Source organism: Pogoniulus pusillus, chromosome 6 (genome assembly GCF_015220805.1).
Source record: "Pogoniulus pusillus isolate bPogPus1 chromosome 6, bPogPus1.pri, whole genome shotgun sequence".
Lineage (NCBI taxonomy): Eukaryota > Metazoa > Chordata > Aves > Piciformes > Lybiidae > Pogoniulus > Pogoniulus pusillus.
This window is the reverse complement of record NC_087269.1, coordinates 6,410,171-6,437,924: the sequence shown is the minus strand read 5'-3', so window position 1 is coordinate 6,437,924 and position 27,754 is coordinate 6,410,171. Positions and strand designations below refer to the sequence as shown.

At 43.9% G+C, this 27,754-nt stretch overlaps 1 protein-coding gene across 1 annotated transcript; it reads left to right on the top strand.

The window, feature by feature from the left end:
- Positions 1-1,419: 1,419 nt before the first annotated feature.
- Positions 1,420-25,037, top strand: LOC135175782 (pancreatic lipase-related protein 2-like). The gene is given in 14 exon segments (XM_064144074.1): positions 1,420-1,473; positions 3,334-3,406; positions 4,340-4,388; positions 5,950-6,104; positions 8,662-8,787; positions 11,725-11,859; positions 12,762-12,870; positions 15,286-15,405; positions 15,495-15,617; positions 17,602-17,717; positions 18,416-18,545; positions 21,273-21,384; positions 23,534-23,702; positions 24,957-25,037. Coding segments are annotated over 12 exon segments (1,425 nt in total). The 5' UTR covers positions 1,420-1,473; positions 3,334-3,406.
- The last annotated feature ends 2,717 nt before the right edge of the window (positions 25,038-27,754 follow it).

Here is a 27,754-nt window from a genome sequence, read left to right as displayed (position 1 = left end):
CCTCTCTGGGACCCTTACAGTAAAGAAGTTCTTCCTCATGTTGAGCTGGAACTTTCTGTGCTGTAGTTTCCATACATTACACCTTGTCCTATCACAGGGCACAAATGAGAAGAGTTTGTCCCCTAAACTTCTGTTCTTGCCAAAGACAAGAAGTGTGCTGTAGCTTATCACTATTGCTCCTTGTCCTATCCCAGGGAGCAAGTGAACAGAGCCTGGCCCCCCCTAACTGACCCCCAGCCCTCTGATATTTATTAACATTTATTAAATCCCCTCTCAGTCTTCTCTTTTCCAGATTAAACAGCCCCAGGTCCCTCAGTCTCTTCTTATCAGGCAATGTTCCAGTCCTCTAATCATCCTCACAGCCCTCTGGTGCAGATCCCTTTCCCTCTTAAATTGGGGAGCCCAAAACTGAATGTAGTACTCAAGATGAGGTCTCACCAGGGCAGAGTAGAAGCGGGTGAGGACCTCTGTCAATCTGCTGGACACAGCAGACACACTTCTTAATGCACAGCAGAAGGTGGGACTATAAGACCAGGTTCCACAAGGACTTCTTCAGCTGTCCAAAAAGCATTTACACCAAAATACTCTAAATAGGCACAATATATTCTTTACAATTAATGAATAGAAATTATAGACTCAACTGGACTAATTTAGAAGTTTAAACGTAGTAAACTCTGCTCTGAAGTGGGGAGAATTTGTGAGGATAGAAGGAACTGATGTTTTGGTCTAATAATTATACATAATAGAACTAACCAGGTTGGAAGAGACCTCCACGGTCATCCAGTCCACCCTATCACCCAGCCCTATCCAGTCAACTAGACCATGGCACTAAGTGCCTCATCCAGGCTTAAATTAAATCAGAAAAATGTGATGTGGATTAATTTCATGTGGAGCCTTTAAATTGTGATGAATCAACCTTTCTGAGTTTGTCTGTAAGCTCTTACAGACATAATGTACAGGCATTCACTCCCTTTGAATTTGTTCCTGTATCACAGATTTGAGTACACCATGCAGCCTGGCATGGCAGTTCTCAGCACCTGTGAAGTGTATCTGAATCCAGTTTTGCCCAGGATGACCTAGGATGACTTGGAAGCAGATCTTGTGTGGGTGTCTCTCTTTAAATGTTTTTTTCCAAGCACCTGTGCAGAATTCCTGTTTGCTGAATTCTGTTGGTGACTGATTAATTGACCAGTTTGCACCATAAGAACTGCCTTTGATAATTCAGATGCATTTCAGTGTGAAGAATTCAATAATTTCCTGAACTTAGTCCTGAAGAAATGAAAAAAAAAAAAACAACAAACAAACAAAACCCCAAACACATACACACACCAAAAAAACCCAAACCAATCCAAGACAAAAATAACTCTCTGAGGCACATAATAACCTTCCTTCTTAATTTCCTGCAAGGGTTACGAAGCACAGAGATGAAGAATCTACTGGGGCTGATCAGTCTGAAGAAGAGAAGGCTCCCAGGTGACTTTATTGTGGCCTTCCAGTATCTTAAGGGGCCCCACAAGAAAGCTGGAGAAGGACTTTTTAGGGTGTCAGGTAGTGACAGGACTGGGGGGAAAGGAACAAAGCTAGAAATAGGTAGACTGAGACTGGATGTTAGGAAGAAATTCTTCAGCATGAGGATGGTGGAAGCCTGGAAGGGGTTGCCCAGGGAGATGGTGGAAGCCCCATCCCTGGAGGTGTTTGAGGCCAGGCTAGATGAGACTCTATACAGCCTGATGTAGTGTGAAGTGTCCCTGCCCATGGCAGAAGAGTTGGAACTAGATGATCCTTGTGGTCCCTTCTCAGCCCTGTCTGATTCTATGATTCAACAATCTGCATGTGAAGTAATTAATCTTTGAAGGCTGGCTAAGCAAAAATTGAAGCTTGGAAATGTTGTTTTGTCTTTTTTTTTTAACCTAACACCCCAAAGAATCACCTTAATCCAGTTCATATTTGTGTGTGTAAGATGTGAGATAATCCTTTCCTCTGACTGATGACTTATGCCAAAAAGGGAGTCTCCCTTTTCAGTACATCCTTGGCTTAGGAGCTGGCAAGAGCCACCCAATAAACTTAAAGGGTTTAGCATTAAAATCTTGAGATGCAAGTTCCTCATTTGTGTCTATGCAGAATCATAGGATCATTTAGGTTGGAAAAAGCCCCTACAGAGGAACAAAGATTTCCAGGAAAGCCTGATCAGAAAGGTTACCATAATAGTATGACAACAATATAGTACTGTGTGAGTAGGCTTCATTATCAACACACTAAAACCCCTAAAATTACTGCAATTAATACAATTCAATTATGAAGAGTCACGGCGATTGGATGTGGTGACAATCTGCCCGAGGAGCTATTCTCCCCTGTTGAAAAGCATTTCTGTCATCTTTTCAAAGTCAGGGAAATCATCTGCTAGCAAAATTACAGATGAGAGAACTACAAGATGAACAAATAACAGCTGACAGACTGAGCAACTTAGGGGGGATTATGACTTTTAATCCTTCTCTCTTCTTTGTTCCTCATTTCAGGTAACAGCTTCAACCTTGCAAACACATGTGCTAGCTCATCTCCACAAGCCTTGTTCGTACCTTGGTGTTGTAATGGTAGACCTAAGTAGCAAACATAAATTAGAAAGCTTTGCTTGAGATTGTAAATTACCCAAGGTAAGGATCAGCTCCAGGAAGGGTGACTTTGCTGCAAAAATTCAGTCCTAGGACTCAAAAAAATGGGCCTCTCCTATAGCCTTCTGGTGTGATAAGTCAGTTGAATCACAGGATATTAGCAGTTGGAAGGCACCTCCAGGGATCATTTAGTCCAACCCCCTGGCCAGAGCAGGACCATAATCCAGTGCAGGTCACACAGGAACACATCCAGATGGGTCTTGAAAGTCTTCAGAGAAGGAGACTCCAAAATCTCTCTGAGGAGACTGTTCTAGTGCTCCATGACCCTTACAGTAAAGAAGTTCTTCCTTTTGTTGAGGTGGAACTCAACCCAGCTCAGCAGAGCAGATAGATGATGAATCCAATCAGTGGCAGGACCCTTGCTGCTGATGCTGAAAGTCTGTGTGTTCAGTGTTCATATCACACTTACTGGCACTTTTTAGCTTTAAATTAATTACTGATGGATGACAATGACAGCCTGTTTGAAACTTTGAATTACACAGGTGGAGTCATGCAGCAACTGGTCTGACCTGGTTCTTGTTATCTCAGCTGAAGTATGCTGAAACAAGAAGATCACTTTTGGCACTAGCCAGCAAAGTCACAGGTGTAGCTGGCAGCCCAAGCATTGTGGAGCAGCAGTAGGGTGAGCGTCCCTTCGGTGAAGTGTTGCCCTGCTTTGTTCCAGGCACCTCAAAGAGCTTCTACAAGGCTTGCCACAATCAAGTGAACTCAAAGAGACTGCTCTGAGCTTTGCCAAGGTAAAATGGGATACGCTGGGGCCAAGAACATCTAAGGAACTGAAATAAGATGTGTCCATGATAAGGCATTTGATGAGTGGCTGGATGAGAGGAGGTGGAAGCAGGGGTGTGCTCAAACCTGCAGTGGCTTTCACAGGGATGAACTCTTTGCTTCCAAGAGCACAGGATGGATTTCAGGGAACTGAAGGGGCTGAGAATGGGTAGGTCAGGAAAGGAGTGCAGGGCTCTCTTTCTTCAGGGCTTATTGGAGGATCAGGGTCTGATATTAGAGTTTACAGAGAATGGTCTTTCCTTTGAAGATAAGTTGCTACTTTGGAGGCTTTCCCTAATTAACCTTGAAGCAAATGAGCAGTTCCATTTACTCCAACGCTGCTTACCGATCAGCTGGTGATTAAGTGATGAAGCAGATCAGGAATGATAAGGGTACATGAGAATAGCAATGATCAAAATGAGTTTTCAAGACTACCTATATGACTTAGAGAAACAGATTTCATTTGTTCCTATGGTCTTTTGAATAGTCACTGAATAGCAGTTCTAGGAATAATTTTTCTATTAAATGCTAAAGAAACTTCACTCTGTAAAAATAAGTTGCTGCAAATCCTCTAAGAATTTCTTTGGTTTGCCCATAAATTCAGCTCTAGAGAAGAAAACTTGTTTGGAAAGGTGAGGAAGATAAACTTTAGGAGATGCTTAGAGGATATCCTTCATATGCAAAATATCCATGGCAAACAAAGAATGCCAAAAGGTACTTTTGGGGAACTGTTATCTTTAAGGAATTGTTGGTTCTTTGGTTCTTTTTTGATTCAACTCATTAAATGCCTGAATTACTCCTTTGGTCACTATGACTTTTTTTTTAATGGGTCAAAGAAACTCTTATGCAAATTCCATATTACATTTTTTAGTTAATTAATGGTATTATGTTCTTTGTTTTAGATGTTTGCAGTCTGGATAACTACTCTTTTTCTTCTGGATGCAGCCACAGGTGAGACACATAGCTGATAAAGCCTGAAACCAGAGATAGTTATTGCATGCAGCTTACACCAGAATATCTATATTTCAGGGGAAAAAAGGATGTGCTTTGGAACAGATTTAATGTACCATTCCATTAGTAACACTGACTTATGTCTTTCCCGTGTATATCCTGTTAGGTTCTAATTCTGTGTAGGTGTTGCTGCTGTCAAACAGCATGCTAATTAGAAAGGTATTTTTATGTATGGGTTGATACTAAAATTAGAATCAAAGAATGGTCTGAGTTGGAAGGGACCTCCAAAGGTCATCTAGTCCAACCACTTCTACAGTAATCAGGGGCATCCTCAACCAGAGTCCTGTCAAGCCTCACCTTGAATATCCCTTTGGATGGGGCCCCAACTACCAGAATAGTTTCCCCTGCTCTCCACCTCAACTCACTCCAGCATTACACTTGTAATGCCAGCCCTAGGCACTTACTCTTCACAGCACTCTTCAGAGCATAAGAAAACATTCCTAGTCCAGAGCAGCTCTGTAGTGACAGGAAAGAGTAGTTCAAGGGATGGGCACACAGAAAGAGCCAAGAGAAAGGAAGAGACATAGTCCAAAAGTTCACTGACATCAAAGACTGTGAAAATGACTGAGTCACTTAGGTAGTCTCTGTCTGCAGCCCCACAATGAAATCTCCTCTTTCTATAGATAAATTACCAGACTTTATCACTCTGCCCCTGCATTTTATACAGAATAAAGAAGTCACAGTCTGATGTAGCATAAACCTGTCACCTCTTACTAGGTAATGGGTTTCTCATTGTTTTCAGTACCCTTTTAACAGCAGTAAAAAATATTTGGGATTTCACAACTGTTGTGCTATAATAGTGGTTAAGGATGACATTTAGTGGCAACACCCATATGTCATATTTGCATCATTACTGTATTAAAGCCACAACAGAAATTGGGAAACTTCAGTCCTTTGGGCACAGACCACACTTCCGAAGGCTGTGCTTTGCCCTAAGCTTCCACTCAGATTCCACTTTATTGCTGCCACTAAAATGTTGTTGTGATAAAAAGAATTAAGGTGTTTAATGTATGTTGTGGAGCAACCAGAAGTATCCAGATTAATGGTTTGATTTGGCTTTACTCCTTCATGAATTGTTGCACAAGAAGACACAATTTAGGTAACTCCTGGAGCATCAGGATTAATCTGAGGGACTGCTCTGTGCTGGCAGCAAAAGCTGGTTTGTTCTCTAGATCCATACAGCACCAAGATGTTGTTGTCTTTCCCTGAGAGCTGTGTTAACAATACATTTAACCAAACACATCCTGCCTTCTCCTCAGCCATCAGGCTGAGTTTTATTCTATGTCTGCAGCAGGAATCAGTCTGGAAGCTCAAGTCACTGCTGTGTGCACAAGGCTCAACTGAGCCTCTTAATGAAAAATGAGCAAGTGCCAGCCTAATCTGAATCAGCCTATGTTCTGCTTCTCTGGCATAAACACTATCCTGCCTGCTTCTTTCCAAGTGCTGGCAGCCTAACCTGCTACATGCCCAGAACACTGACGTTTTGCTTTGTGCACCTCAGGACGGGAAGTTTGCTACAAAAGGCTTGGATGCTTTACAGATAAACCCCCTTGGTCTGGGATCCCCCAGAGACAACTGGCAGGCTTGCCTCACTCTCCAGAAGATGTGAACACCAATTTCCTTCTTTTCACCAGAGACAACATCATGAAATATCAAGTAAGAAACAGCTTTGGTTTTAAATATTGACAGTATAAAACACATTCAACCAATTATAGGAGAAAAGAAAATGTTCTTGTATTTATTCTCCTCAGTCTCTCAGTCAAAGTCACAATTCTGTATTTCACATGAACATCATCATTTTCTTTCAGCTTTTTTTTTTTCTTTTTTCCTCATTTCAGCTTTTCTACTTTCAGGTTTAGCATTACAAAGCCAGAGGTAGGGAAGGCAGTACAAAAGGAAAGTTCAATTTTGGTTCCTGTCTGCCTCCAGATTAAAAGCAGACCCATGCAAAGAATCAAAGAATGTCAGGAGCTGGAAGTGATCTGCTTTGCAGGAAGTGATTCTGCTCTGACAGCCCCCCCTGTCAGAGCAGGATCATATCATGCTGGAATGCATCCAGGTGGCCCTTGAATATCTCCAGAGATGGAGACTCCACAACCTCCCTCGGCAGCTGGTTCCAGTGTTCTGTCACCCTCACAGGGGAAAAATTCTTCCTCAGGTTCACATGGAATCTCCTATGCCTCAACTTCCACGCTTTGCCCCTTGTCCTGTCATTGAGTATCACCAAGAAGAGGATGGCTCCATAGTCCCAGTACTCACCCCTTGCATCTTTATAAACATGAATGAGGTCACCCCTTACTGTCCTCATCTCCAAACTAAAAATCCCAGCTCACTCAGTCTCTCCTCCTAACAGAGATGTTCCACTCCCTTAATCATCTTTGTGGCTCTGTGCTTGCTGGACTCTCTCAAGCAGTTCTATGCCCTTCTTGAATGAGAGACCGAGAACTGGACACAGTACTCCAGATGCAGCCTCACCAAGACAGAGTAGAGGAGGAGGAGAAGCTCTTTCAACCCTAACCCATAGCCCTTCTAATACACCCCAAAATGGCATTGGCCTTCTTGGCTACCAGAGCACATTGTTGGCTCATGGTCAACCTCCCATCCACCAGGACTCCCAAATCCTTCTCCCCTTCACTGCTCTCCAACAGGCTAGTCCTCAACTATACTGCTCTATGGAGTTGTTCTTTCCCAGGTGCCAGACTCTACACTTGCCCCTGTTGAACTTGATTAGGTTTCTCCCTGCCCAACTCTCCAGCCTAAGTCTCTCTGAATGTCAGTACAACTCTCAAACAGCTCAAGAACACCATTCAAAGACATGATTACCAGGTCCTCTGAACTACTTATAACTAGTCTCAGAGGTTATGCTTATGTGGTGGCCAACAGTGAGCCCTAAGAGAAGACAAACAGAAGTGAAGATCAGAACAGAAATGTCCATGCTTACCACAGACAGAAAAGAAAATAGGGGGAAAATAAAGGAAAACTTAGTAGACCAAAGAAAAATCAGAGAGAATGAAAACATATCTGGAAAAATAAGGCAACAACCAAAAAGATAATGCAAATGGGATAAAAAAACTTAAATATTTAAAAAAAAAAAATGAAGACTGGGATGGAGGGGAAAAATAAAGTTAAAAAAATAGAGACTTGATAAAATACACCATGGAGAGAGCTTGGAGGTTTCTCTTACAGCGAGCTGAATGTGGTTATCCTCAAGAAGACGTGTCAGGTAGAGAAGTGTAGAGACAGGAGTCTGAAGCTGTGTGGAAGAAAAAAAGTCAAAAGTTGATGTTGTCTACAACATCTGCAAGCTAGTGGCAGTGAGAGGAAGCTCTGGACTGTGATAGTGACAAATGGGAGGATTGTTTAGGATGGACCACAGAACTAATCAGGTTGGAAAAGACCTCTGAGATCATTGAGAGCAACCTAACCTTTCTCATTAACTAAACCATGGAACTAAGTGGCTCATCCAGCCTCCTCTTAAACACCTCCAGGGACGGGGACTCCACCTCCCCGGGTAGTCCGTTCCAATGCCAATTACTCTTGCTGTGAAGAACTTCTTCCTCACATCCAGTCTAAACTTGCCCTGGCACAGCTTGAGACACACAGCTTCCTCTTGTTCTGTCCCTGAGTGCCTGGGAGAAGAGACCAACCCCACCTGGCTGCAGCCTCCCTTCAGGCAGTTGTAGACAGCAATGAGGTCACCCCTGAGCCTTCTCTTATCCAGGTTGAACACCCCCAGCTCCCTAAGCCTCTTCCCACAGGACTGTACTGCAGCCCCCTCACCAGCCTTGATGTTCTTCTCTGGACATGTTCAATCACCTCCACATCTCTCTTAAATTGAGAAGCCCAGAACTGGACACAGTACTCAAGGTATGACCTAACCAGTGCTGAGTAAAGGACATACTGAAAGATGCCAGCTGTGTGTCAGTTCTTGCCTCTGAGCATCAGCAAATACTGGGAAGACTCCCAGCAGGATGCTCAGGGTGCATGAAGCAGTATTGTGGAACTTTAGCCTGATGAAAGAAGAAAAAGTGAAGGCCAGCAGACAGCATTCATTTTTGAGGCAATCAATTGCTATCTTCCAGCAAGCCAGTTTACAAACAAGGAACAAGACCCATCTCTTCAGAGCCTTCTGTCCTGTGTCAAAATGTATACTGGAGTGGAGCAGTCACATCTTTGCACTGTTTGTTGGTTGTTGGTTTTTTTTCTGACACAGAAAATCTCTGCTACAAATCCTGCAACTATCAGAGCTTCAAACTTCCGACCACACAGGAAAACTCGCTTCATCATACATGGCCATCTTGCTGGAGCAGACCTCCCCTGGATAACCAATATGTGCAAGGTATGGTATGCCTACTGCCTGGCACTTGTATCTCAAAGTGTCCACATTATCCCACTAACTGGCTTAAAATTCCTACATAAAATGTGGACCATTATTCTCCTGTTAATTCAGGGAATATCTGAAGGGGGGGGGAAAACCCTCACAATGAAGCTGAGTTCCTTCTTGGTCCTAGCTATAAGCTTAGTGTACTTCAGCCTTCTGCTAAGTGCCCTTGTGTTGCATTCACCTCCAGAGGGAAAGCTATAATTAATTGATTTTTCAGCTCCTTGCCAATAATAAAGGGAGGAGAGAAGAATCACTTCTCTCATCTCAGGAAAAGGTCAAAATAAACATTTCAGTCCTAGTGAGCCACTTGATCTTGCAAGGCAAGACCAAGGCAAGGGCAAATCCTGCCTGACAAACCTGGTGGCCTTCTATGAACAGGTCACAACATAAATAGATGAGGGGAGAGCAACTGATGTCATTTACCTGGACCTGAGCACTGTCCCACGCCACATCCTGGTCTCCAAGCTGGTGACACATGGGTTTGATGGGTGGACCACAAGATGGATAAAAATCTGGCTTGATGGCCACACCCAAAGAGTGGCTGTCAAGGGGTCTATGTCCAAATGGAAGCCAGTGACAAGCAGAGTCCTTCAGGGATCAGTCCTGGGACCAGTCTTGTTCAACATCTTTGTCTGTGACATGGACAGAGGCATTGAGTGCAGCCTCAGCAAGTTTGCTGACAACACCAAGCTGTGTGGTGCAGCAGACATGCTGGAGGGCAGGGATGGCATCTAGAGGGACTTGGACAGGCTGGAGAGGTGGGCACAAGCCAACCTCATGAGGTTCAACAAGACCAAGTGCAGTGTCCTGCATCTGGGTCAGGGCAATATCAAGCACAAATACAGGATGGGCAGTGAGTGGCTGGAGAGCAGCCCTGAAGAGAGGGATTTGAGGATGCTGGTGGATGAGAAGCTCAACATGAGCCAGCAGTGTGCACTTGCAGCCCAGACGGCCAACAAGATCCTGGGCTGCATCAGGAGAAGTGTGGCCAGCAGGTCGAGGGAGGTGATTCTCCCCCTCTACTCTGCTCTGGTGAGGCTCCACCTGGAGTATTGCATCAATTCTGGAGCCCCTATTACATGAAGGACATGGACGTGCTGGAGCATGTCCAGAGAAGGGCCACTGGGTTGCTCAGAGGGCTGAAGCACCTCTCCTATCAGGACAGACTGAAAGAGTTGGGGCTGTTCAGTATGGAGAAGAGGAGGCTCCGAAGTGACCTCATTTTGACCTTCCAGTATCTGAAGAGGGCCTACAAAAAAGCTGGGGAGGGACTTTTTAGGGTGTCAGGGAGTGATAGGACTAGGGGGAATGGAGTGAAGCTGCAGATGGAGAGGTTCAGGCTGGATGTGAGGAGGAAATTCTTCACCATGAGAGTGGTGAGAGCCTGGAATGGGTTGCCCAGGGAAGTGATTGAGGCCCTATTCCTGGAGGTGTTTAAAACCAGAGTGGATGAGGCTGTGGCCAGCTTGATCTAGGGTAGGGTGTCCCTGCCCATGTCAGGGGGTTTTGAACTAGATGATCCTTGTGATCCCTTCCAACGCTGACGGATTCTATGGTAGAACCAAAAAGCTTTGAAGAAAATTGGTCTCATTTTATGTGGGTCTGTTTAAAAAACGAAATTGTTTCAGAATGAGAAAAAAGAAACTGAATTTCCCATCGCCAGAAATGTATAAATAGATATCTTGGTTGAACTTTGAGGCTGAAAAATTCAAGCACACAAGTGCAAATTTGTGATTTCTTGTTGATGACCCCAGAACATAAATTTTGAAGAATAAAGCTTGGACAACAAAAAAGAAGTTGCTTTTTCTAACTGGCATGCTGTCATCAGAAGATGATACAGCCAAGCAAAGCACCTGGAATGGGAAACAGAACCAAAGCAATCTTCTGTGCTTTGCACAGTATCCAAATCACTGCCTTCACTCTGCCTCATTGTGTTGATTCTTCAGTACTAGTAGGAAGTAATGACAGGATGTTAGGGGTTGGAAGGGACCCAAGGAGATCATCAAGTCCACCTCCCCAGTCAGACCAGGATCATACAATATACCTCAGGTCACACAGGAACTTGAAAGTCTCCAGAGAAGGAGACTCCACAACCTCTCTGAGGAGCCTGTTCCAGTGCTCTGTGACTCTTACAGCAAAGAAGTTCTCCCTTGTGTTGAGCTGGAACCTTCTGTGCTGCAGCTTACACCCATTGCTCCTTGTCCTAAAGATGTGCCTCTAGCAGTCACAAAGTGAGTCCCCCAGATACAGTGTGATGGTTTGGGAGTTACACGCTCCCTCACAACTAAGAAACTCACCCAGACTAGACTCATCCATCTGGAAGTTGAAGAATGAAGCTGTATTTACAGTTTAGCACAATTTATAAGCATAAACACAAATACATACAGTTATGTACAAGTCAAAATCACAATACCCCTCCCAGAAATCAGAGTCCCCCTTCCTCTTGCCCTCCCTTCAGAAATAACCAGCTCAACCCACATATATCTCAATGATAAGTCAGGAGACATCTGAGGTGAGATGTCAAAAGGATGATGAGGAGGTTAGAAGAAAAAAGCTTTAGGTCGGATTAGAGTTAAGGTAGAGGCAACTACAGAGACCAGACACCTAGAAAGAAGGAGCAGAACTGAGAGCTAACTGAGCAGTGTGTGGGAAGTGAGTGTCTTACCTATATTCTGACTAGTTGTGTTTCTGAGCACAAGAGTAGGTGACACAGGGTACTGTCGTTTTTCCTTTCTTTCTTCTCACAGCTAAGGATTTAATTTCTCTCAGCAAAATACTCCAATTAGTCTCAAACCAGCACATACAGCAAAACAAAACGGTGCTTGCATGTACCCTGCCACAGCTGTAGTTCATGCCTGTTTGCTTCTGTTCTGTTTCCATGTTTTCCACCAGTTCATGTTTCACACTGAAGATGTGAACTGCATTTTGACTGACTGGAGAGGGGGCTCGAGTGGCTTGTACACCGATGCAGTGAACAACGTTCGCATTGTAGGGGCTGAGCTGGAGTATCTGGTCAACCTGCTTGAGGTAAAAGTGTCTGTGGAGCACTAAAGCCAGTGCACAGGCTGTGTGGTAAAGGCTGTGTTCAGGGGGGCCACCTTTAGGTTTGATACAGTGGAGTTGGGAATCACACAAAATTAATCAAGTTGGAAAAGACCTAGAAGATCATTGGGTCCAACCTGCCACCTAACACCTTCTCATTAACTAAACCATGGCACTAAGTGCTTCATTCAGTCTCCTTTTAAACACCTCCAGAGATGGTGACACCACCACCTCCCCAGGCAGCCCATCCCAATGCCAATCACTCTTGCTGTGAAGTTCTTCCTAACATCCAGCCTAAACCTGCCCTGATGCATTTTGTGACTGTGTTCCCCTTATGTTCTGTCTCTGATGGCCTGGAAGAGGAGATCAATCCCCACCTGGCTACAACCTTCTTTCAGGTAGTTGTAGACAGCAATAAGGTCACCCCTGAGTCTTCTCTGCTCCAGATTAAAGACCTCCAGCTCCCTCAGCTGCTCCTTGTAGGGCTGTGCTCCAGGTCCCTCACCAGCTTTGTTGCCCTTCTCTGGACACGTTCAAGCACCTCAACAACCTTCTTAAATTGAGTGACCCAGAACTGGACACAGTACTCAGGGTGTGGTCTAAATAACGCTGCTGAAAATGCCACTAAAAGTGTCCAATCATGTACGAATGGAAACACCTACTTCATTGTTGGACCACAGAGAAGCACATCCCAAAATGCTTACAGGCAATAGATTCAGGAAGTTTTGCTCATGATGGGCTTCTTAATGTCTTACCAAGCTGCTGCTCCCCTCCATCCCCCACTGCTCTGGACATGCTGAGACACACCCTGAGGCCATGAAGCAGTGGCACAGGCTTGTGTCCTCTGCCTCACAGGCTTTCTTTTTCCTCTCCATACAATTCCACAGAAAGACTATGGCTACTCTCCTGACAACATTCATTTCATTGGCCACAGTCTTGGAGCTCATGCTGCAGGGGAGGCAGGGAGAAGGAAACCTGGCATTGGAAGAATAACAGGTACTGAAGCCATTTCAGCTGGTGAAGCTTTACATTTCCATGAAACTGAGCCAGTGCTGCAACTGATTCACCAGGCTTGTGTTTTAAAGCCCACCCTAATGTGATTTCTCAGCCATTGAAAAAAAATAAAGATCCAAAATGAAAAATTAAAACCCCTACATCCAGTCCACCAGGGTGAGACAGTAAATAGCCACAGACACCCTGGCAAGGAAAAAAGATGTATAGCTACAGAGAGGCACAGCATCATGACACACACACATCATTGTTTTTAAAGACTCACTGTTTTCTGCTCTCCTTTCCCCTTCAGTTCTTTTCTCTATGAGGACACTGCTTTAACTCAGCTCTGTACACAGTAAGCAGTCACATAAGCAACTGAGGGATGTGAAGAACAGAACTATGTTGGATAAGATCCAAAGAGAACTTAACTGACTCTGAATTGAAGGAGTTTCAAGCAAAACCTTTTGGAAATACAATTAGATTTTTGACCAAATAGAAGTTCTCAAACAAATTTACAGGCTCAGAGTAGCCTATCAAGATTTGGTATTTTTCAGTAGCATGCAAAAAAAACCAAAACCCCACTGAAACCCAAATAATAATTCCAAACCCCTTTCTTACAACATTGCTCCCCAAAGTAAGTGAAGCACCGAGCAACATGTTACTGTGTTGCACTGCCTTCATCCACCTTTCTCATTTTACTGGCTGTGGACCACAACATGAAGTTTTCTATGTGGAGTAAAGGCAGAAATGGCAACGGCTTACAGTGTACACACACTGCTGGTGATGACATACATGTGGCATTGTTTGCTGTGTTGGTTTAAGGCTAATTGCAATGTTTTAATGAGAGAAATTGGATCACTGGCTATTGTGATGGCTTGGAGTTACCTGCCCCCTCAAACAAATTCACTAGACTAGACTCAGTCAACTGGAAGTCAAGGAAGCTATATTTACAGCTTAGCACAACTCACAAACATATATATACAATATGCATAAATCTTTACAGTAATATACAAGTTAAAAGTAATACAGAAACACAAAATCCCTCCTAACACAGACTGCCAGAGGCTCCTGAGCCAAACCTCCTCCTCCCCCTTCCCCACCCTTGAGAAATAACCAGATCAATCCCTACATATCTCATGTGATAAATCTGGAGACATCTGAGGTGAGATGTCAAAAAGACAAAAAGAAGGTTAGAGAGGGGGAAAAAAAGGGTTAGGTTAAAGAGTTAAGGCAGATACAATCACATAGACCACCAGAGAGAAGGAGAACAAGTGATTACTAACAGAGTAGAGAATGAAAAATGAGTGTCTTATCAATATTTTGACCACTTGCTTCTCCCAGCAGAAGACTGATATAGGTCACTGTTGTTTTTCTTTCCTCTCACAGCTAAGGATTTAATTTCTCTCAGTAAAACATTCCAATTAGCCTCAAACCAGGACAACTATGAAAGCATAATCATAGCATCAACCAGGTTTGAAGAGACCTCCAAGATCATCCAGTCCAACCTAGCACCCAGCCCTAGCCAGTCAACCAGACCATGGCACTAAGTGCCTCAGCCAGGCTTTTCTTGAAGACCTCAAGGGACAGTGACTCCACCACCACCCTGGGTAGCCCATTCCAATGCCAATCACTCTCTCTGGGAAGAACTTCCTCCTAATATCCAGCCTATACTTCCCCCAGCACAACTTGAGACTGTGTCCCCTTGTTCTGTTGCTGGTTGCCTGGGAGAAGAGACCAACCCCCACCTGGCTACAACCTCCCTTCAGGTAGTTGTAGACAGCAATAAGGTCACCCCTGAGCTTCCTCTTCTCCAGGCTAAACAACCCCAGCTCCCTCAGCCTCTCCTCATAGGGTTTGTGTTCCAGGCCCTTCACCAGCTTTGTTGCCCTTCTCTGGACACGCTCCAGCACCTCAACATCTCTCTTGATTTGAGGGGCCCAGTGTGTTACCCACTGGTTTTGCTTAGAGATATCAAAACAAGAAATATAAACAATGATTCTCAGTCAGTCTTTGGCTGCTGCTTGCTGCATTGTCTCTGCCTGAATCTGTGTAACCTGATCTAATAATTTCTCCTTTTAACCTCTTGTCAGCTTTTTTTTGCATCTCACCCTTGCACATAAGCCTTCTCAGATAAGGGAGGGGTGGAAAGAAGGAGGTGAAATAGTTCAGAGCCCTTCTGGGTAGTTTTAATGTTCAGGAGGGGTTTTGAATTTCTGTATTACTTTTAACTCGTATATAATTGAAATATATGTATATATATATTGTGCATATGTGCTTGTAAATTTGTGCTATGCTGCAAAATTTAGCTTCACCCTTAACTTCCAGCCAGCTGAGTTAGTCTGCTGAATCTAGTGGGGGAGGGTGGGAACTCCCGAACCACCACAATTTGCTCAATGAAACATCTCTCCGTTCATTTAGGTTTGGATCCAGCTGGGCCCCTTTTCCAGTATACTCCCACAACAGTGAGGCTGGATCCTTCAGATGCCAAATTTGTTGATATCATTCATACCCATGCTGGTCATCTTTTCTTTGATTTTGGTAAGTTTTCACACAGAGGCTGACAACAGCACAGAGGCTGACTGCAATACACCCAAGAGTGATCTGCCTCAATTCATTGTGCATTTCAGCTCCAGGGATTCTTCAGACTTGTGGCCACCTGGATTTTTACCCAAATGGTGGGAAGAGGATGCCAGGATGCAGGCAGCTTCGTGTACCTCCTGCAAATCGGAGTATCAATGACCTTATGAGAGGTAAATATATTTTAAAGAAATAATACTTCATTGCATGCTACAGTGAGATATAAAGGCTAGGCTAAGGAAAAACCTTTTAAATGTATTTATTATTTATAGACTTGAGTCTCTCTATGGAGTAGAGAGAGAATGCTCAATAATGGAAGATTTAAAACTGCTTGTGAAATAGCCTCCAATTTTCTTTTATACTAACCAAGGCAAAATCCAGATGGAAACTTCGGTTAAAGCATTCACAACCTTTGTAAAAGCCTTCAACTGTGCTGACAGACTAACAGTGGGAATTCCACACATAGTGGATGGGGAAATTTTCATTTAAGGATAATATAGAAACAAGTATTTTTAAATCTGAGATTCCCTTCTCCCTAGGAAGACATCAGTCTCAGTATTTCCAGGGTTAGACACACTCATCCAGGCCATTAACAGCTTTAGTGTCCTCAAAGGAAACAGACAATAAAATGACTGCTCCATTGATAGTTTGTGTTCTTCAGAGAAAGCTGGCCAGTTAAATCAGAATTACCCTGGGATCCAGGACTATATATCCTCAAAATCCTGTCTTCTGATCCTACCCTACAAAAAATGAGAAGATTCCCTATTCACATCTAAATGCTTTGAAATCCTTACAATCAGCTCAGTCATTTGCATTCAAAATTGCTCTGTCTTCGAGCCAATTGGAGAACTTAGTAATGGAGAGGAATGAAAGCTGACTGTACACGGAGTCAGTTGGAACCAAAACATTTTCCAACTGAGCTTCACAAGAATGCCTGCATTTTCAGGGGAAAAAAATGAATTCATTATTTTCCAAAGACATTGCACAAGGCTGTTTGAAATATTTTGTGGTGAAAAGTCTCAGGTCTATTTGAATACAGACATAAGGAGTTGGATGTTCATGAACCTCTTGAAAATAGAGACATCCTGCCTCGTGGTTAAACCTTACTTTGTGCATCTCTCTTCTGTTTGATATTTACATTTATGTAGAGCTTTTATGCATGAAGTGCTTTTTAAAATCCTATTTAGTAACCTTTTTCTATAGAGTTTGATGCAGTACGAAGAAGAGTATTATGTTCCCTTTGTGCAGGTGTTAAGTGAATTTGGCACTAGCACAAAGTAAGCCAATAGTAAGAGCTAAGGTTTTTAAAGCTAACAGCACAGACCATCTGGAATCAGAAAGGGAGGAGGGAGAGGAGAGCGAAAGGGAGGGGGGAGAGGAGAGCGAAAGGGAGGGGGGGAGAGGAGAGCGAAAGGGAGGAGGGAGAGGAGAGCGAAAGGGAGGAGGGAGAGGAGAGCGAAAGGGAGGAGGGAGAGGAGAGAGAAAGGGAGGAGGGAGAGGAGAGCGAAAGGGAGGAGGGAGAGGAGAGCGAAAGGGAGGAGGGAGAGGAGAGCGAAAGGGAGGAGGGAGAGGAGAGCGAAAGGGAGGAGGGAGAGGAGAGCGAAAGGGAGGAGGGAGAGGAGAGCGAAAGGGAGGAGGGAGAGGAGAGCGAAAGGGAGGAGGGAGAGGAGAGCGAAAGGGAGGAGGGAGAGGAGAGCGAAAGGGAGGAGGGAGAGGAGAGCGACTTCATCCTAATTACAATGTGCTTTATAAATACTGTAGCTGTGAATTATTCCAGTCTTGGAAATGTGAAAGGGACATTCTCCTGAATCCTCCATGGCTCTCATGCTACAGTAAAAGCAGTTCAGCATGTGCAGCCTCCCATCCTGTTACACAAAGTCCACCGTGATGCATCTCTGCCTTTGCTAACTTCATCATGAGCACAGGGATAGACAGATTAGAATCTAGTTCCTCCCCACAGGGAGAATACAGGTAGACATAGATACACTTCTTACTATGAAACCAAGTAATTCATATTTTAAATAGCTTGTAACTATTACTGATTTTTTTATCTGAGGTATCACAAAGGCTTTTAAGGAAAAATAACAACTCATAAGTGTTGTTTTGGCATGGACTTAATGTATAGCTTTAATCTTTCTCACCTGGCTTTTTCCCCAGACTACAGGTCTATTGGGTGTGGGCACAAAAGAAGTCTCCGGTATTACGCCGAGAGTATTCTCAATCCAAATGGATTTGTTGGGTACCAGTGTGAAACATATCGAGCTTTTGTATTGGTAAGTACCAGCAACACATCTTACTGACAGGTTACAGCACTCTCTTCCAACCTGGTTCATTCTATGATTCCTCTTTTTCCCTTAATTCACAGAATCATTCAGGTTGGAAAAGACCCCTGGGATCATCAAGTCAATCTATTGACCCTATTCTACAAAGTTCACCCCCAAAGCATATCCCCAAGTGCCACATCCAAACAATTTTTTGACACATCCAGAATGGTGACTCAACCACCTCCCTGGGCAGCCCATTCCAATGTCTGCCTCTTGCTGAGAAAAAAAATGTTTCCCAATGTCCACTCTAAATCTACCCTGTTGCAGGTTGAGGCCATTCCCTCTTGTTCTGGTGCTAATTACCTGTGTGAAGAGACCAGCACCAACCTCTCTGTAACATCCTTTCTAGTAGTTGTATAGATCAATGAGGTCTCACTTCAACCTCCTTATTTTCAAACTAACCATGCCCAGCTCCTTCACTTACTCCTCATAAGATTTATTCTCTGATAATCCTCATGGTCCTTCTCTGGACACCTTTGAGTACATTCATATCCCTCTTGTAATAGGGGCTCCAGAACTGGATGCAGTACTCCAGGTGGGGTCTCACCAGTGCAGAGTAGAGGTGAAATCTGAAACACCTTAACTCCTTTAAGAAATAGAACTGAAACAGATGCTATCTCATGACACACATTGTTATTTTCCCCCAGGGAGACTGCTTCCCGTGTCCAAAGGAAGGCTGCCCACTGATGGGTCATCATGCTGACAAGTTTTCACATAAAAATGAAAAAGAACAGCAAAAGGTTTATTTAAACACGGGGCCCTCCTCTCCATATGCTCGTAAGTGCTCATTTTTGTGTAGTGCATTCTAAAGTGGCAATGGATTTATGTGTGAACAAACATCTTACACATCTACAGAGAGATGCTGGAGTGAATGGATGGCACTCACTGCAGGAATTAGTTTCAGGTGTGTTAAGAACATGCAAGACCAGCATTACCTGGGCAGTGGGGGGGAAGGAAAGATGAGGTAATTACAGAAACAGATCAGCTCATGAGCTAGAAATCCTGCTAAAAAATTGTTAATTAGAAAATGTCTTCAAAAAATGCTATAAGTGAAAGGAGTGCAAAATTTCCAAGTGAGAAAGTTACATTTGTTTCTGTCAATGTGATTTATAGAACTGGATAATTTCAGGATGCCTTTGCAAAACTCCTTAAGTCAAAATGGCTGGAAGTGCAAAGAAATAATTTTTATTGTGATTAGTGTAGCAGCAGCCACAGAAACAGCAAAGAATACAATTTATCACACAGTATCACCAAGGCTGGAAGAGACCTCACAGATCATCAAGTCCAACCCTTTACTACAGAGCTCAAGGCTAGACCATGGCACCAAGTGCCACGTCCAATCTTGCCTTGAACAGCCCCAGGGACGACGACTCCACCACCTCCCCGGGCAGCCCATTCCAGTGTCCAATGACTCTCTCAGGGAAGAACTTTCTCCTCACCTCCAGCCTAAATCTCCCCTGGCGCAGCCTGAGGCTGTGTCCTCTTGTTCTGGTGCTGGCCACCTGAGAGAAGAGAGCAACCTCCTCCTGGCTACAACCACCCTTCAGGTAGTTGTAGACAGTAATAATGTCACCCCTGAGCCTCCTCAATCCATCACAGGCAAAGAAGTGCAAGGGCAACAAATAAGAGAGGGCCTTTGAGGTCTTTATTCACTAGGCACTGAAATAGAGCAGCAAAAAGAAACCCTTAAATAACCTTGCCTCCATAAAAGCAAAAGCTAAACCAAAAAATGAATAAAATAAATAATCTGAGTGTAAAGCAACTACTCATTTCTCAAATCTGAATAAATACATTAGTTTCCACATTCACAAGCTGCTGGTTTGTAGAAACTATAGCCTGAAACCAAATATAACCTTCTGAAAGTGGGTGGAGAGATTCTTCTTTTGATGGCCCTGATTAAAGCCAGTATAAAAACTTCCTAAATCTGGTTGCTGGAAATCATTATGTGCTATTGTATCCAAGCCCCTGTTCTGCCTTAGAAACTCAAGTGGAGTGACAGGATCATAGAATCAACCAGGTTGGAAGAGACCTCCAAGATCATCCAGTCCAACCTAGCATCCAGCCCTAGCCAATCAACTAGACCATGGCACTAAGTGCCTCATCCAGGCTTCTCTTGAACACCTCCAGGAATGGTGACTCCACCACCTCCCTGGGCAGCCCATTCCAATGGCAAATCACTCTCTGGGAAGAACTTCCTCCTAACATCCAGCCTATACTTCTCCTGGCACAACTTGAGACTGTGTCCTCTTGTTCTGTTGCTGGCTGCCTGCCAGGATGTATTGGCTCTAACCCTAACACACACCCCCCCCCCCCCCCCAAACAATGAATTCACCCAAACTAGACTCAGCCATCTGGGAGTTAAGGAATGAAGCTTTATATTCACAGCTTAGCACAACATGCAAGCAGATGTGTCCAATATATTACAAATATTTACAGAAATATACAAGTTAAAAGTAATACAGAAACACAATACCCTTCCCAGAAGTCAGAGTGCCCAGGAGGGGCTCCTAACCACTCTTCCACCTTCTTTCCACCCTCGTCTCTTATCTGAGAATCTGTCTTACATGCAAGGTGACTTTGGAGGATCAGCAAGGGGGTTGGAAGCAGAATGATTAGTTGAGTTACACATAGAATCATAGAATCAACCAGGTTGGAAGAGACCTCCAAGATCATCCAGTCCAACCTAGCACCTAGCCCTATCCAGTCAACTAGACCATGGCACTAAGTGCCTCATCCAGTCTTTTCTTGAACACCTCCAGAGACGGTGCCTCCACCACCTCCCTGGGCAGCCCATTCCAGCTAAAAGTAGTCAATATGGCAGAAGCCAGGAGGAAGCACAGACTCAAACTGCCTTATCTATGTTTGTGTCCTTGTTTTTGTACATCACAGCAAACCTGAGTGAAGTAGATATCACCATTGTTTTCTTTCATAGTCTATAATCTAATTTTTCTCATTAAAATATTCCAATTAGCCTCAAACCTGCACACAGGCTCATAGAATCACCCTAACAGCTGTTGGGGCTGTATACAAGCATAAGGGAAATCCTAAACATATGGTATATTTGGATCACCCTGGAAAAGCAAAGAGTTTTGTTTAATAACAACACAGCAATTCAGTGGGCCTCACTTCACAGCTGAGAGTTAACATGCTAGCCATGAGATGCCTCAAATTACTACTAAGTGTAAAAAGTCACATAATTATAAGTGAGGCCAAGTGGAAAAAAGCAAGGAATGGCACTGCTCACAACAGAGTAAATACTCAGCATCACAATCAGTAGGTCAGCAAATGTCAGATCTGTGATTTAGACCACTGACAACAGAACTAATGCTACCAGAATTACACAGAATTAATGTTTGACTTAATAGAGAGTAGCATTTGGTTTGCTTGCTGTGACATTCCTGCAACCTGTTCCTCTCCCTGAAAGGCATTGAGAGGTATGAGAAGTTCTCCCATGAAGAAAGAAATCTCTCTACATCTATAATCTGTTTCATCTTGCTTCCAAAGGCTGGAGAAAAGAAATACATGTCAGAGTGGCTGCACCAGAAATCATGAAAGGAAATATAGACATAGCCTTGACTGGGACTAATGGGATCAGGAAAAAATACACAATTGACAAGTAAGCTTAACATGACTGTTGGAAAAAATGTCTCTCTCATTGTTACCATGTTGGATTAAGAGACAGCTATTTGTATATGCCTCATCTCATTCTGTCATTTACCCTGGCAATAAAAGTGGCTGGTAAGTGGCTGAAGTTCCCCATGATATGGATTGTGGCCAAAATATGCTTGCTGGTCTGTATTTTAGTTGAGTTTTTTTTTTTCTGAGAATGATGTTTAGCATAACAAAGTGGGTAAGGGTGAAGACTCAAAGACCATTTGGTGATCTTCTCTAAGAAGACAAGCTTCACGCCCTACAGTCAGTTATTCCCACCTGCAGGGAATATGCCAGTAAGAAAGTTGAAGCTTGCTTACGAGCTGTGCTGGAGCCTGGGACTTCTGACTACTCAGCCTAGCTTTTTCCAGTAGATGTGGATTTAAAACTCATAGGCTGATCACAGGATGTGAGGGGTTGGAAGGCACCCAAAGAGATCATTGAGTCCAACACCCCTGCCACAGCAGGACCATACAATCTAGCTCAGGTCACACAGGAACACATCGAGACAGGCCTTGAAAGTCTCCAGAGAAGGAGACTCCACAACCTCTCTGGGGAGCCTGTTCCAGTGGTCTGGGACCCTTACAGTCAAGAAGTTCCCCCTTATGTTGAGCTGGAACCTCCTGTGCTGCAGCTTATATCCATTGCTCCTTGTCCTATTCCAGGGAGCAAATGAGCAGATCCTGATCTTCCCCTCCTGACACCCAGACCTCAGATAGTTATAAACACTTATATTAGATCCCCTCTCAGTCTTCTCTTCTCCAGACTAAACAGCCCTAGGTCCCTCCAGACTAAACAGCCCTAGGTCCCTCAGCCTCTCCTCATCAGGCAGTGTCCCAGTCCCCTAATCATTCTCGTAGGTCTCCATTGGACTCTCTCAAGCAGATCCCTGTACTTGTCAAGAGTACAGTTTAAATATTGCAGGCCAAACTCCACTGTGTTTGAGCACAGCCCCGTTATGAGGCTGGACCAGGACTACCTTCAGTTATAAACACACTACTGCAAGGTTACACCTACAGGTAATTTCTGTGTAATGTGCATTCCATTGCAATGAACACTGACACCACAGAAGGCATCAACATAAACTGAATTTTTCAATTTTCTTCATGGTGGAGAGCAAGCAGGAGCACTGAGAAAACTTTCTGACTTAACTTATTTGAAGAAAGATCTTTTTACAGGCATAGCACCTAGAGTAACCCCCATGGCAACACAAAGGATGGAGTAATTAATGTAGTGCTTTCATCCTGAAAGGTGCAAGAATTTAAGCACTTAAGTTCTTTGCATACTTCTGTATATCTCTCTTAGTAGTTATTGTCCTTCTTAGGTACCAATAAGCCTTTAAATTAGGTTAAGAGGCTGAAAGTCTGTGGTGGGATCCACAATGACCTCCCTGTATAAGCAGGAATGCTGTTTCCTTTGCTTTCCAAGTAAGAAAAATGCAGAGACTAAAAAAAGTGACATTTAGTCCTCCAGGAAGCTTATTCAGGATAAATCATGTTGGGAGAGCTGAGGTAGCCTCAGCATCACCACAATGGTTTCAGGGAAGACAAATGGCACAGATTTGGAGGAATAAATCAATACAAATGTCAGTGACACATCTATAACTATATTTTTGTCTAGCTCAAAATCTGTATCTATAACTCTAGATATAAATATTAATACAAAACTTTTAGAGGGCCTTTTAATATTTCCTTAAGTTTAACCCTGTTGCAATGTTTGGCAAAAAAAAAGTCTTTGCTCTACTTCATCTATGAAAAATTTAAGGTCCAAAGACTTTATAAAAGGACTTTGTTGGTTGACTTGAAGGACTACTGAGCAGAGAGAGCAGAACTTGGTGTTTCTGGACCTGAGACACAATCCTCTACTACTGCAGAAGCTGAAAGCTTTGGATCTGTTTGAGCCCTGGGCTCCAAGAGCATTTTCTCAGCTCAAATTTTGTCTCATATGCCTGATTGGCAATTCGTGGGGGGGGGATGCAATAAAATTGTAACAGTCCTCAAAACTTCAACTCTCTTAGCATCCCACAACTCATCTCCTTCTCTGCCTAAACTGTATCATTTCCCCTGTATTTGTGAAGGACACAGAACATCACATCTGTGCTTTTCTTTTGGCAGAGGAACTTTCCAACCAGGCAACACATACATGAACTACATTGATACAGAAATTCCTGGGAACATTTCAAAAGTTGAGTTTCTCTGGAAAAAGCATCTGGGTCACGTAGACAGAGGCTGCATGGGAGCTGAAGAAGTCACAGTAATATCAGGGGAAAGCGGAAATATGTGAGTACACAGTCTAATGGTGTTCAGTTCTGTGGGTGTAGGGTGGGAAAAAAACATAACAGTCTTTGGAAAAAGGGGGAAAAAATACACCAAACACCTTTATATGGTATCACAGCTCTTAAAGCAAGTAGGTGTAAGTACTGAAACTAAAAAGCCTAATCTAAATTTCACGGCAGTACCTGAGTGTTTGGCTGACTACCAGCTTCTCAAACCAGCTCAGTGCTGCATCCAAGCTTCCCCAAAGAACAGAGATGTTGAATCTGAAATTTTGGGAGGGGCTAACCCTGCACTTGTAAGAAAGTGCAAGTTTTTATCCAAAATGGCAGTTGTATGTGGCTGTATCTCCATTAACATGTAGTACAGCACAGGAGAAATGAAGCTGCACAGCACATTACGTTACAGGAAGCTTTAGGCAGAATCCACAGACTCACAGAAACAATCAGGTTGGAAAAGACCCTCAGGATCACCAAGTGTGACTGATATCCCTACTCTGAAAGTTTCACCCCTAAATCATATCCCCAAGCACCACATCCAAATGACCTTTAAACATATCTAGGATTGGTGGCTCAACCACCTCCCTTGCAGCTCATTCCAACGGCCTGACCCAACCTGGTCCTGTGGACCAGGCTCTCACTGCCATCTGCAGTACGTTAGATACACTGCTGGAGCACTCCTCTTGGTTTAGTTTTCACCAAAACGAATCCATCTGATATGTTCTGATGCCACTCTATTATGTAAACCTGTGTGGTAAGTGGGGAAAGAGCAGTGAGTGCTTTCCTTCAAAAGCACACTCCTGACTGAAATTGCTAATGGAGTCTGAGCATAAAGGTCTTAAAATTTAGTAAGAAGTTGTTAACTAGTAACTACTAACAATAATTCATTTGATAGCATACACTCAATGCTCTTAGTTTACTAGAACTTGTGTTTCTCAGTCTACTGAAAACTCATACTTTGATCTATCATGACCTATCAAAAGGATACTCCTATTTCAAATTAAAATGCTAATGGAGTCTGAGCATAAAGCCAAACACGTCCTAAAATGTAGTAATTAGTCATTAACTAGTGACTATCAAAAAATAATTCATTTGATAGCATACACTTGATGTTCTCAGTCTACTAAAACTTGTGTTTCCAGTCTATTGAAAACTCATGCTTTGACCTATCATGGGAGAGAAAAGCAATTTATATTACTTATCTTGGGCTGCTGCTAAGAAAATGCCCCATTGTGCTGAAAAAGATTTTCTTCCTCCCTCCCCAGGTCTGTGTTCTGTGGCTGTGGAACCGTGCGGCCGAGCACGTGGCAAGCCCTGGCACTGTGCTGAGGCTCAGCGAGGGATGATGCAGTTGTCTGCTGTGACAACCCTAAGCAAAGAAAAGGACATTGTCTGGAAGAGGACTTTTCTTCATTTACCTGCTTTAGAGGGACCGGATTAGATGATCTCCAGAGGTCCCTTCCCACCCCCACCATTCTGTGATTCTGATTCAGTCAGCAGTGAACTGTTGCCAGAGCTCCTTCAATAAACTCTAAACATTTTCACAAGCCTTTAGGTTTTTACTTGCTCACTGTGGTCTAAGACAGATAGCAATTTTTACAATCCAGCATGAGCTTTATTATAGAGTCATAGAATGGTTTAGGTTGGAAAGGACCTCAAAGAGCACCTAGTTCCAACCCCCCACCATAGGCAGGGACACCTCCTAATAGAACAGGTTGCTCAAAACCTCATACAAGCTGGCCTTGAACACCTCCAGGGAAGGAGCAGCCGCAACCTGTGCCAGTGTTTCACCACCCTCACTGGAAAGAACTTCCTCCTAACATCCACTTTAAATCTCCCCTCTGTCAGTTTAAACCTGTTACTCCTCATCCTATCATTACAAGACCTTGTAAATAGTCCCTCCCCAGCCTTCCTGTAGAACCCCTACACACGGAAGGCTACTCCAAGGTCTCCTTGAAGCCTGCTCTTCTCCAGGCTGCAGAGCCCCAACGCTCATAGCCTGTCCTCATAGGAGAGGTGCTCCAGCCCTCTGATCATTTCCTTGCTCATTTGGGAGCAGAAAGCCTCCATGTGAATCCCATTGGGTTGCTCAGTTGGGTCCCATTCTAACAACCAGAACCAGCTCTTCCAGAATGCCTCCCATGAGGTTTACCAGACGGTGTTAATGAGATGCATTGCACAAGGCTGCACGTGAGTGAGGAACAAGTCTGTTTCAAATTACACAGCCATAATTCTGACACATCAGAATCCAATCATCTCCTATGAAGTTTGCCGGAGGAGCTTGCTTAGGAGCTTTGCAAAGCTGACAGATCAGCTGCCTACCTTCTCAGACTCTTTGCTTCGGTGGCCTTACCATCACCACTCATTCAGGGTAGGATCCAGACACCATCCCCAACAGGGAACTCATCCTCCTCCACCTCTTAGGGAAACGCTTTAAGCAAGACCTATTTCTTGTACAAGCAGGCACTCCCCTCGAGAAGCACAAAACCACCCCTCTATACAGCTATAGGAATACCTATATAGGAATACCTACAGTGGTTACCTCTTTAACATCCTTCACACATCAGGCACAGCTCTCTTCTCCAGGCTTGCACAAACAAAGGAAGCTCAGTAAGACAAAACAACAAGACTTGTTTTCCCTTTCTTACAGCCAGAAACTAAAGAAATACAAATATTTCTCTTGCAGGCCACAGAAAAGTGCAGCAGAGCCAGGCACGGGGCTGGGTGACTGGATCTAATGATATGATGAAGCAATATGAGCAGTGCAATGTAGGCCATCATTTCTTGCAAGAAGGAATGTTCTGTTGAACTCAGGACTCCTGTAAATACCACCCTTTCCTGACTCCAGACCTACCTTTTCCACTTTTGCCATTCTACAAATTAATAGGGTGCTCTTATAAACATTAAATTATGTCCTTGCTTTCAAAACCATGAGCTTGCCTTTTGTTTCATTTTCAGCTCTCAGCAGCCTTGTGACAAAACACAACAGCTCATATGGGCTGATAAATTGTGCTACAAATGTGACCCAGCTGATTACACCACTTAAAAATACACATTTTCCTCAACCAATCATTTCAGCTAAAAATAAAATACTGCATTATTTTCTTTCCCTTGTATTGTCTTTGGTTTTGGTCATATTTAATTTCTTGAGTTAGTTTTCATTGTTTGGTATAACAAACATCAACATTGCACTTCTTTGCTAATACATAGAATCATAGAATCAACCAGGTTGGAAGAGACCTTCAAGATCATCCAGTCCAACCCATCCCACAGCCCTGTCCAGTCAACTAGACCATGGCACTAAGTGCCTTATCCAGTCTTTTCTTGAACATCTCCAGGGATGGTGACTCCACCACATCCCTGGGTAGCCCATTCCAATGCCAATCACTCTCTCTGACAACAACTTCCTCCTAACATCCAGCCTAGACCTCCCCCAGAACAACTTGAGACTGTGCCCCCTTGTTCTATTGCTGGTTGCCTGGGAGAGGAGACCAACCCCCACCTGGCTGCAACCTCCCTTCAGGTAGTTGTAAACAGCAGTGAGATCACCCCTGAGCCTCCTCTTCTCCAGGCTATACAACCCCAGCTCCCTCAGCCTCTCCCCACAGGGTTTGTGTTCCAGGCCCCTTACCAGCTTTGTTGCCCTTCTCTGGACACATTCCAGCACCTCAACATCTCTCTTGGACGGAGTGGCCCAGAACTGGATACAGTACTCAAGGTGTGGCCTGACCAGTGTTGAGTACAGGGGAAGAATAACCTCCCTTGTCCTACTGGCCACACTGTTCCTGATGCAGGCCAGGATGCCATTGGCTCTCTTGGCCACCTGGGCACACTGCTGGCTCATCTTCAGCCTACTATCTATCAGTACCCCCAGGTCCCTTTCCTCCTGGCTTCTTTCCAGCCACTCAGTCCCCAGCCTGTAGTGCTGCTTGGGGTTGTTGTGGCCAAAGTGCAGAACCCTGCACTTGGCCTTGTTAAATCTCATCCCATTGGCCTCTGCCCACCTATCCAGGTCCCTCTACAGCGCTCTCCTGCCTTCCAACAGATCAACACCTGCTCCTAG